At 37.8% G+C, this 12,169-nt stretch overlaps 1 protein-coding gene across 1 annotated transcript in view; it reads right to left on the bottom strand.

The window, feature by feature from the left end:
- Nucleotides 1-3,626: 3,626 nt before the first annotated feature.
- EPS15 (epidermal growth factor receptor pathway substrate 15) overlaps nt 3,627-12,169 on the bottom strand; it is a 47,847-nt gene continuing 39,304 nt past the window's right edge. The window contains 4 exon segments of the mRNA XM_066556165.1: nt 3,627-5,542; nt 7,405-7,583; nt 10,283-10,445; nt 10,947-11,023. Coding sequence (XP_066412262.1) covers nt 5,396-5,542; nt 7,405-7,583; nt 10,283-10,445; nt 10,947-11,023 — 566 coding nt within the window. The 3' untranslated portion in view covers nt 3,627-5,395.

The following is a 12,169-nucleotide window of genomic DNA, read 5'->3' as shown; positions in this document are numbered from 1 at the left end:
GGCTGAGGGCAGGGCGGGAGGGCGGCGGGCACGGCTGGCGCTGCTGCTGCTGCTGCTGCTCCCCGGCGGCCGCCGCAGCCCGCTCGCATGGTGTGTGTGGAGCGGCGGCAGCCGGAGCCTCGGCGCATGTTCGGGCAGGGCCGGGCCGGGCCGGGCCGGGCGGAGGGGCCGCCCCCGCAGGTGAGCGGCTGCGGCAGCGCCCGCCCTCCGCCGGCGGCGGGGATGGGATAGGAATGGGAGGGGAGGGCACCGGGGGAATGCGGTGCTGCCCCCGGTCCCGCCGCAGCGCTCGGGCGGGACCCGGGCGTGTCGCTCCGCACCGAGAACGGCCCAGAGGAACGCGGGCATCGCTTCTGTGTGCTGGAATTGAGAGTCATTAATTCCTCTCGAGAAAAAGCATGAGGAAAACATAATACATATTTCGTCAGGTTAATCAATTAGCTGCACTCTTGCACCTGCTGCCAAGGCAGGGTTTGCCGGGGTGCAGCCGTCTACCCCCAGCACAGGGGTCAGCGAGTTGTAGCACAGGAGTAACACCCCAAAGGACTTACACAAGTTATGACCAAATTACATAAATAAATAATTAGATCTAACTAATTAGATTCTTTAATTTGTTCATTAACATAAAATTCATAAACAAAATAAATATTTACAATTTTTAACTTGCCTCTTCCATTAAAGAAAACCAAACCCACTGAAATTGCAAATAGAATATGCAATACTGAAAACAATTGCATTACTTTGGCCATTATTTATGTTATAGTTGTATCAATCACGCAGCTTCAGGGTTACAGGGATAACAGTTCAGAAGAGATTAACAGAAGAAAGGAGCCTGTGGAAGGAAATGAACAAGGCAAAGGAAGGCAAAGGTATACACGGCCGAGGGTGTGGCAGGACAAACAGAAGGACTGGGTTGACATAAAGAAACAATGGGCACATTAACGGGAACAGTGGGTGTATAAGGTTAAAAAAAGAAAGAATTTATTAGCTGCACACTGACAATGTGGCTCGTGACGTGAGGAACAAGAGGTGGGTGGCAGGACGGGCTCACGCTCCAGTGCTCGGGGTGCAGCTGCTCCGAGAAGAGAGGCAGACATCCAGTGACTGAAGGATGATTCCCTCTTCTGACACCAGCCAAGAAGTCATGATTGTCTCCACTAAATCGAGCATTTTAGCTCAGTGAGGGATAGCAAAAAGAGTTGTGACAAGCACCTTCCCGCGCTTTCTTTGCCAAAAGAGCTGTTTTGGTACAAATGCAAGCCCGCGTTTTCCAGCATAAAATACCTGTTTACATACATTCCATTTTCTGAATTGTGAGGCTCATACATTCCAGCTCCCAGCGTTCACAATGAAGCCAGACTTTCTGTGCAGTTCTGCACTTCAGCCCATTGTCAGTAGCCAGTCACAGCTAACTTAAAGAACATTTTTATTAATAAACACCCCAAAATATACTCTAAATTGCTTTTTACAACTTTTAGAATTATATGTTGTAGGAACAAAGTTGAAAAAGCTAAAACAGAAGGACAAATTTGCTCCCCTGAGCATAGTATTGTATGTATGAGAAGAGCTCTGCTTTTAATATCTGACAGTAAAATAAAATAAATATTTTAAGTTAAATGGATAGGATATTAAAGAAAATTAGAGAATTTAAATATATGAGTGTAACATTCAACAAGTACTTTACCTTTTTCAGGATTCAGGGTCAGTGATTTGAACCTCAACTGAGTTATTTATTCAGTAAAAATTATTACTGAATGTGGGCCCAAAATGAGATTCACTCTCCAAAATCCTCAGAACTGTTTGGAACTCAAGGACCCTAATTTTAAAAATAAGGAGGTATAAGCAGAGTTTCAGTAAGTATTTAAAAAATTCTATAAGGATCTTACCTAAAAACCCACCGAGTCTTTTAAAATGACTTTTTTCTTTGTAAGTGACCACACCTGTTCATGTAGCATCTCAGGAGAGGCTGCATTCTATGGAAATCAATCCTAAAGACCTTCTGGCTTTGAATACAAACATTTCAATGCTACATAGTCTTAACAGAATAAACAGTAACTCTGGCCAGGCAGGAAAATCAGTTTGTGTGGATCAGAGTGAGTCTGGCACATGCAAACCTGAGAGAGCTGACAATTTGCAGTGTTACAGGAGCTCTCGCCAGGACAGACCTCTGAAGTCAAAGGCAAGAATTTCTCCCTGTATTACCAGCAAACTAAACCCTCTAATTTCTTGTATAAAACAGCACTTCTGTTAAATTCTTTATTTATTTCCAGTTATTTGTATAGTCCTGTACAGGACTGCAACTGGCTGCTTATACCAACAGAGAAAACACCTCATAACTTCGATCCTATCTACGGGATACAAAAGCAAAATGGGATAAAATTCCTTTTACTCTGCACAAGGTTGTCTTTCCAGATTAGGGCAGTTATGTAATAACTACGAGACCTGTTATCACTTACAGAACAGGAAATGGCTTCGCATGAAGTGGTTTGTCCATACTCACTTATTAAATCAGCAAGAGATAACTAGAAACAACATCCTGACCTCCTGAACACACATCCAAACAATGCAGCATTTTCCCCCTCTATCACCTGCTCTAAAAACTAATGCTCTTTGTTTTCAGTTAAAATCTAAAGTCCAGGCAGCTCCAGAAGTCTCCATTTTGGTACCACAGGAATTCTCAAGTATTCTGAGCAAGAAATGGGAATGCAGCTGCTGTTATTTATGTGTGTTTTGCTATTCCTCATTTCTTTAAAGAGCTTGTGGATAAAAATGACTTCTGTTTCAGGATATTACTTACTGATGGCTTGTCAGCTGAGGAATTACAAGTTCCTTCCCACCTTTTCTGGGATAACATGCTGTCTTCCCTCCCTTCCTCTTTACTTCTGCACCTTTTCTAATTTAAGCTTCAGAGGTCCCTGCAAACACAATTCTGCAGAGAATTCAAGAGTTCAGTAACATTAACATGGGCAACTAAACTCCACTCTGCCGACCACAAAAGATCAAAAAAGATTTTTCATTAGGGAAAAATCACTGTTCTCTTCCTTCTTATAAGAAAAAAATGATGCATCTGAAAGCCAATCTTCATGTTCACTCTGGTTAACAATGGAATTAAATTCAAGAGTATTCACTGACATGATACAGAATTCCATAAGAAAACATAGGACTTTAGTTGCCAATATTTTGAACAATTACGTTACTTTCCCAATCTTACCCTCTGCTATCTAAATCTGGTATCACCTAAATTACCATCTGTCAGTATTGCAAACACAAGACCATGAAGTTGCACATCCCTGTACACAATGACGTAGAAGATTCAGGCTAAAGCATAATTAAACACTCATAAAACTTCATGAAACTGAAGTCATAAATTTACTAAATATTCAAATTCTGAAACAGCCAATTTAAACTTAGGTAGGTGAATGAAACTGTTGAGAAGTTACTGGGGAAATAACACAAGACAACACAATTGTGCCACTGGATCCTATTCCTGTGAGGGTGACCCTGGCAGGTGTGCACGGTGGCAAAGGCCACAGACACCAGGCTGCAGTCAGGACACCTCACACTGCAATACATGCACACAAGGCTTTGCATCTCACAGCACCCTCTTGAAAAAAACAGGCAAACAGTTCACATTTATGTACTTAAACTTTATTTCTTCATAATTACAGGCTATTGTTAGAATTTTTAAACAAAAGGGGAGTCTATAAATAGAGGCTAATCCCACCTGAACAGGTTGTTTAAAAAAAAAACCAACAAAACAAACAGTTAAAACTTCATAAAGTAATGCCATTTAGCTCACAGCAGTGGTTTGTTGGTAGTCTGAGTAAAAGTCCTATAGTCAGAGTCAGTAACATGAAATGTAACATCAAATGACTCAAAACTTTAAATCCCATAAAGGAAAGCAGGAATATATATATAATATATACATATAATATTGTGTTGGTCCACTGAGTATACATTTTTAACAAAAGATAAGAAACTATGTAATCCAGTTAAGCATATGATTTGCAAGATTAGTGTACACTCATTACAAAGATGTATAAGATAAGTTATAACTATTTAATACTTGCAAAATTTTAAGTTACTTTTTTTTTTGAGCAGGTGTTTAAATGCTCATCTCCCAGTGCAAAAGAAAAACCATCCCAGTCAAGTTACTCATTTTTTCTTGAAAAATTGAAAACCCTCAAACTCATGCAACAGCAGCATTGACAGGTAATGGGAAGAGCTTAAATATACTGAAGTGTGGCTGAGTTCTCCCCCTTTGCCCCAGTGCTTTGTGTTGAAACACTTCAATTTCCTCAAAAGAAATACCACAAGTTAAAAGTGCAAGAAAAAAACCCCCTTCTAGATGTTTATGCTGCTGCCATCCATTTTTCTTAGATAGGGTACAAGATTATTGGTTTTGGAATTATTTTAATGAAACTGATTTTCCAAATAGAATTCATTCAAAATGAACAATAAGTTATTTTCATTAAGTTATTTTCATTAAAATTCTATCAATCCTACTCTGACTCAGTGACCATTCAGAAATCATTCAGTTTAAGGTGCAACTATCAGTTGGCATTCAATAAATTACATATACAGAAAACAACTGTGGTTAAAAAAAATAGAAATCAGACTACCTGTTTTTTCTTTCTATTTTCAATCCTATTTCAAATGGAACTCATTAACTTGCCAGTTCAGCTGCATATTTCACAGGCAAATGTGGCTCAAATAGCAGTGGGGTCTCACAATTTGACAGTCACCTTAGCCAACAGCAAATGCACATGAATTTTCAGTTTAATTGCTTTATAAAACAAAATAACAGGTCTGTCTTAAAACCTATGATCATGCAGGAAAAGCAACAAAGGTTTCAGAAAGACATACTCTTTCTGATGGAGACTTCATGAAGATTATGTTAAACCCAACATAAAATCTTCAATGAGGAGAAAAAGAATCTATATGCATACATATAAAATAAAGCACTCTCCAACTCTGGCATTACTAAAACCCCTTCAGAAGAATAAAAGGTTTCCAGTGACTAACTGCTTGATGGGAGACAGTCAGCCATGACAGAATAATTGCTGTGTTCACTTTATGCTCAATTACCAACTGCTGATAGATTACAGTCAAACCCCAATCTCTCTAACTGCATTTTATAAACTGATTTGCTTTCAGCTGGGAAAAGTAGCTTTGCTCTCCTGAAAACTTGAGAGAAACTGAATGCTAAACTTAACAATTATTCAAACAATAACCAAAAGGATTAAATTTAGCAGAAACATTCACATCACTTTCAGAAATTTAAAACCTTTCATAGTTTCTTGTATATATGCATTTTCTGATTAACATTTAAATAGGTTAGGTACTCAGGAAAAGGGACAAAACAGTTTACATCAGATAAATCTTATTCTAAACTTCATGCTTCTGATATTTCAGATTTACTGAGTGCAATAGCCAGTTCCAAGTCTTCTTGCTCTTGCTGTTTTAGTCTTGCCAATCTTTCTTTTTCTTCTCTCTCACTTTCTCTCTTAGCCCATTCAATCATGTCTTCCTCAGTAGAATACTGCAAGTTTAAAAGACAAAATAAGCCAGATTAATAATACAGTGATAATTATTACTGTCCAAACAGTCAGTTTAAGGGACAATTAGTTTTTCAATAGTTATAGATATTCTAGTCTTCAAATATTACTTGTTTTGTAGTTGTAATAGACTAAATTGGATTAGTCTGAGGTTTAACTACTAAGAAGTGCACTGAAGCCATCAAAAGGATGTATTTTAATGAAATATGCCATGTTTCAAACTTCAGTATTAAGTTTCTAAAATGTTACTGAGCAGAAAGTGCTATAATTTAAATACAGTTTTATTTGGTTAAATACCAGTCCATACAAGAAAACCTTTGAATAAATCAGGAGAACATTTTGCAAAGCACACTCCTATTCACACTGTACGCCGTCCTGATTTATCCTGATTTCATTAGGGATGACTTTTCCAGGTGAAAATGACTGCAAAAATTTAGCTCTAGATTGACTGTTTCTGAATGTGTAGATGACAAATATTGCTGCCAAGAAGCAGCAAAATGATAAGGGTAACTGTAGAGTTAGAAAGCTGGTAGTAATACAGAGAAAGGTCAGCATGATATTAGAGGGGGAAAAATAACAGATTATTTCCATGTATATTGGTGAGAACTGATTGTGAACTAAATACCTCTGGTACAATGATTATAAATCAGAGACAGCTAAGGGTATTATCTTAAATAAAACACAAAAGATTGTGCTAAAGTTTCTTCCTAGCAAACATGCAGAAAAATTAAGAGGTAGGTGAAGCCCTTGTCCTCATGGATGTCCCAGCATTAACTGAAAGGGTTAGAGGTTAGAGACTCCAGGGATCTGCTTTGAGCTACATCCTGGGGAAATAAAAGCAGAAACACCTGAGTTTTCTCCATGGTGCACTCAGTATTTTTAGTAACTGCAGCTGGAAAATAACACTATTTCCTTCACAAAGATAATAAAAAATTTTTGCCACTCCTCTCAAAGTGGCTTCTCAGTCTCCCTAACCACTGCCACAGATGGATAACCACATTTCAGAAGTTACCATGCTCCAAGACACACCAACCAGTGCAAGTCTACTTTGAGAGCCTGACAATCCTTAGTTTACTTCAATCAAGCATGTAGCTTATTAGGCCTGAACAGAGAGAGCAGTATGGTCAAGATACTGTAAATGCAAATTGCATTTAACAGGATTGAAAGTGAGACGATGCCTTTCAAAACTTATACTTGCAAAAGCTCAAAAGAAAAAAAATAATATATAGGTATGCACAAACCTTTAGATTTGCTTCTACTGCTTGGACACCACGACTTCTATGAAATGAATTCTGGTTATAAAGAGACACTTACTACTTTACTTCATTGTGCATAAGTCTGGAATTTACTAACCATTCAAAACTCATCAAATTATATTTCATTAACATACACTGTTATGAGGCTGTTTATCAGTATTTCAGTACATTAAAATTATGACCACAGTTCAGTGGCAGTTAAATTAAAATGACATTTTGGTTTTTTTTTTAATTGGGTAGTTAACAGTGTGCTTGTTATAGGTTTGTAATTTAAATCTGCTGCACACATTGATAAAATGAATAATCCCTAGAACATAGATATTTTTGAAATCCTCTCCTCTAAAAGCTAGAAGATCTCTATGAAAAAAGGCATAAAACCAATGCAATTTAAACGTTAACTACAACATTTTGTAGCATTTTGTTTTAGGACAGCCTCAGCTGTAAACTAAATGCAAACACTGTTTTAACTGGAAGCAATATCCCTTGTGTACATGGGATATGTTTTAATAATTTAAATTAGACTGAAGACTTCAGTGTGAACATTTCAAAGCTGCCGTTAACTGAAACAAATGTAAAAAGCGTTTACTCACAGTACTGAAGTTTGCAAAATTGTTGGGGTCAGCCTCTTTACTGATGCTGGTGGGAGCAAATGGATCACAGAATAGATCTGCTTCTTGTTCTTTGGGAATGTCTGGGGTGGGGAAAGGCTGAAATGGGTCGCTCGACTTAAAGGAATCTGAAGAGTCTATTTGATTGATAGGTCTTTTCCCTTAGATTAAAATGAATTTAAAATGAATTTCAGATAGCAGGTAATAACATGCCAAAACTAGTAAAAAAAAAACCCATTCAAAAGCTACTTAGAATGCAACCACTTCCCACAAACTAGTGGAGCTGTAGTTTCAGGGGAAGGGTTGCCAATTTAAAAAATGAGGGTACAGCCCACACTTTCTGAAAGGGTAATCAGGTAAAAAGGAACACATGTATGTTAATGAGTCAGGAACACAGTTTATTAACTGTTTTGGAAAGAGAATTTCTAACAGTTTTGAACACCTATTCTGTCAGCACAGTATTGTTTTCTGGTTATCAGCTGTCTTTGATCATTCCAGCAAGGCTCTTTTATTATTTCTTTGGATCAAGTTAGCACAATTTATTCAGAGAGCAGAAATACATTACATTTATAAGTTTTCAAAACACTATGGTCCTCTCCCTAAGCTAAGACCAGGAATTTCTGCAGTTTAAAACAAGGAGTATGATAACAAGCAATCACAGGCTGAGCTGCTTTGTTAATTCTTGCCTAAGAAGCTGCAAAAAAACAGAATCAGGGACAAACCCCCACTTATTCTGTTGGGGTTTTTTCAGCTTAACCCCAGTCAACTTTCAACACCATTGAGGACATTAACCCAATTACTTCCAAGAAGAGCTGAGCTGAATTTCACCCCTCCACTCCCTCTGTAGGTTACTGTTTACACAAGAGGTTTCAGTGCAGTTTCCTGAATTCTGCTACCAGGTTCTGCAAGTGGTTCCACACTTGCAGTGGCTGTATTTTAGAACTTGCTTCTGTTTCCATTTAAGATTAAAACTACAGAATTGAACAAAGGTGCTTATGATTTCATATAAAATTTTTGAAAATTAACCTAAAATTACTTCATAAGAGGAAAAGAGATTCTCATGTGGCAATGATTTAGAGATTTGGAGAACATCCCCTGGGAAACATATTATTTACTTAGACACTTCCCAGCTAACCCTGCTGTCTCTCTCACTGATGATGTTCTATCATCAGTATCACTGATGATATTGTGCTCCCCCATCCCTGGAAGTATTCAAGGCCAGCCTGGATGGGACTTTGAGCAACCTGCTCTGGAGAAAGGTGTCCCTGCCTGTGGCAGGGGCTTGGAACTGAATGACCTTTAAGGTCCCTTATAACCCAAATCATTCTGTGATTTTACAGTTCTGTTACTCACAATTAATGCCTGCCTATTTCTTGAAAAATGTGGGAGAAGCATCTCCAAATGACAACCAGGGAATTTTATTTCTGCATGGGAAGGGTTAATAATTGTAAGAATACAAAATACACAATCACCAAATCTTCCCCAAAATCAAAAAATGGGAATGTTTATCAGTATCTAGAGAAGCAACAGAATTCAGAGGCATCAGCCCTTCTACACACTTTCCAGCAGAGAGAAGAACTACAAGAAAGATTTTTGGGTATTTCATTGAAAAAGCATTCCATTGTTTCAAATCAAACCAAGGAAGTAATTAGAAATAATTAAATGTAAGTACCTCAGATTTTATTTCCATTAGGAAAATAATTAATTGGGAATGTTTATCAAGATAATCACATTTTTAGTGTGCATATCAAAACCACCTATTTTTTCACAATTATCTGTTGCTGAGGAAGCTGCTGCTCCACCCCTACAAGCTTGCCTTCCAAAAGTGCACCACGTCACAGCCACTCCCATACAATCAAGTCAGAAATCCTTTTTATGTTTAAATAAGGACCAACATCAAACATTCAAATTATCACCACTTGCCATGTCAGCTGTTTTAATATTATTTACAATGGAAATGATGACTTGCAAGGCATTAGCATGAACCAGATCTCACACCAACATTAAAAATCAAACAGATGAGTTTAAACTTCTGTATGAGCACTCCTGTATCTACTGTGCTCCCCTTCTTTTGAGGAAAAGATGAATACACATTTAACTTTCATGCCAGTTTCTCAAAACACCTTAAGACTCATCCACTTAGTGTAACAGTGAAACAAATGATGCAGTAGAATTTTTAAAGACAATGAAACAGAGGACAGAAATTTTTAAAGGAATACTAGAAATATATTCTTCTATATTTGCAAAACCAAACTGAGAGTGAGGAGCCTGTTGTAATATGGCCTTGTTGCAAGCACAAGAAGGTGTTGTTATGCATGATAATCATGGCCTTTTCTGGAAAGTAGAGTGGTTTGTGCCATGGAACATCCCAGAAACTCCACTATCACTGAGGGGAAAACAGCCCAGGGAACTTGGCTTTATTACTGTTACTGCTACAGACCTCTGGCAAGGCCACCTAGAAAAAGTTAACCTGAAAATCTAAGCCAGTTCTTTAACCCTATTTAATTCATTTTCCATTAAACCCATCTGTGTTTGCAACATACAAAGCACAGTAAATTCTCACTTTAAGCATAATTTAAGATTCACAGTGTAGCACATTAGCAACTATTTAACTTGCAGCTATGCTGTGTTCTTGCACACACTTGTAACAAGTCTTTTTTCCTGTTTTCTAAATCCTTTGTGTCTTCAAACTCCGATCCCAAACACCATGCAAAACTTTGAGGAAATGATCAGGAATGGACTTGTTTCACATCTTGCTCGTTTATTTTAAACTGAGACCCTTTGCCCTCCCCTCGTGATTCCTGTCCCTCTGCCAACATGAAGCAGCTGATTGTGAGCACATCTCAGGGTCAGCTCTTACCAGGTGGTGGTGGACAGGGCCTGGTGGGAGTTCCTGTCTTAGGGGGCAGTGCAGGAGGAACATCCTCATTTTTAGCTGGTGCTTCCTCAAACAAGTTTTTAGTTATGGTGACACTGCTGACAGAGCCTGATGTGGAAGAGCTAAAGGGATCCTCGTTGTTGGCCTTCAAAAAACAAAACAGCAACACACACATTTTCAGTGCAGTGCTACCAGACATTCTCTTCAATGATACAATATTAAATCACAACTAGAAGTTTGGACTAAGACTAAAGAAAATACTTTTGTTTGTTTTTACACATATCCACATACTCCAGAAGATTGAACAGAAAGAAAAATCAGGAATGGTTACTGTGCACAGCACTATAAAGTTGAAAGCAGTTAAACATGCAGAAGTAATACTTTTGCTGCTAAAATCAGCAAATTTACAAATAAATAAATAAATTATAGCATCACTGGAAATAGAGAGAAAATACTTATCAAGCCGAAAAGATTACACTGCATTCTTCACAGAATTTCAGGACAATTTGCTATCAAGACCTCTTTTTCAAGCAAATCAGCCATTATAAATGTTTAGTAGTGGCAAAACTGTAATGAAACTGAGTATGCTTTGCCTTGTCACTGCAGTTTCATGCATTTTCTGTGAGTAGCAGCAGCTCCACATTACCTTGGACAGTGTGCTGAAGTCAGCAAAGCCACCTTCAAAAGATTCACTTCCAAACAGTGAGGCAAAGGGGTCTGTAGCTAAATACACAAATCAAGCCAAGAATAAGATTAAAAGTTAAATATAAAAGACTGAAAAGAAAAATTCCCACTACTCTTATTACTAAATAGAAACTATTACATATTTTGCAACTTCAAGTAATTCAAGTGAAGTATTTTATGTGGTGAGCATTTCAAATTATTAAGAAACTTTTTCAAATATTCTAAGTGTCAACTTCCAATTAAGAACAATAAATCTGAAGGAATTAATTCAAAAGAAATACTGGTAAGTTTTCCTACATCAAAACAATTTAAATTCCACCGAAAGTACCAAATAACCATACTACTGGAAATGTTCTACCAAGATACATGTATGTATACACACAGAGGTGCTTTTTGTGTGCATACACCTATACATATACAGACATATATATATATATATAAATTTACGTGTGTAAATATATATATGTGTATATATGAACATGAACCAGAGCTCTTTTCTGACTGCAGACCCACTTGTGGAATCAAATACCTGAACCTCATCATCCCAGTCTAATTCAACAGTACCTTTTCATTCCCATGTGCCTAAAATATGTAAAAACTGCAGTACAGTAGAGAAGGACATGCCATACTCATTTCTGCATCTCTAAAAAACACCATTTTTCCCTAGAACTAAAATTAGTAGGTTTACAATACAAAATCACACATTGACTCCTGTTTTGGATTATCACTTGCAAGTGCAGTTTAGGAAAAGAGGAGTTAAGAGCCTTCCCTAAAACATCTTTAGCCCTCAGATGAGAGAGGGTCACAGATGGAGCAAACTTGAGCAGTAAAAAAATCTCAGTGGAGGAGTTACTGCATTCCACATCTACTCTTGTGGTGCAGAGCTATCCTGATGTTACTTACACAGCAACATGAAATCCCTGAAAACAACCCCACTGGGAAGCAGTACAGACCATCCAAACAGCCCAAACACTTAGATCAGGAACTGCCCCAGTTTTAGTAAAGCAGAGGAACAGTTTTTGTGGAATCAGTCTTCAGTGATACATACTGCAGATAAAGTCAGTTTTGGGTTATAAACATCCCCCATGAAAACAGGTACCTTATGTCACACTTTTGGGAAAATTCAGAACACAAGGGAAATCCATATAATGCCCTGTTGCAAATTCAGTTAAAAGCCTAGAAACA

Source organism: Molothrus aeneus, chromosome 9, assembly GCF_037042795.1.
Source record: "Molothrus aeneus isolate 106 chromosome 9, BPBGC_Maene_1.0, whole genome shotgun sequence".
Taxonomy (NCBI): domain Eukaryota; kingdom Metazoa; phylum Chordata; class Aves; order Passeriformes; family Icteridae; genus Molothrus; species Molothrus aeneus.
Note: the sequence above shows the minus strand (reverse complement) of the source record. Positions and strands in the feature narration are given on the sequence as shown.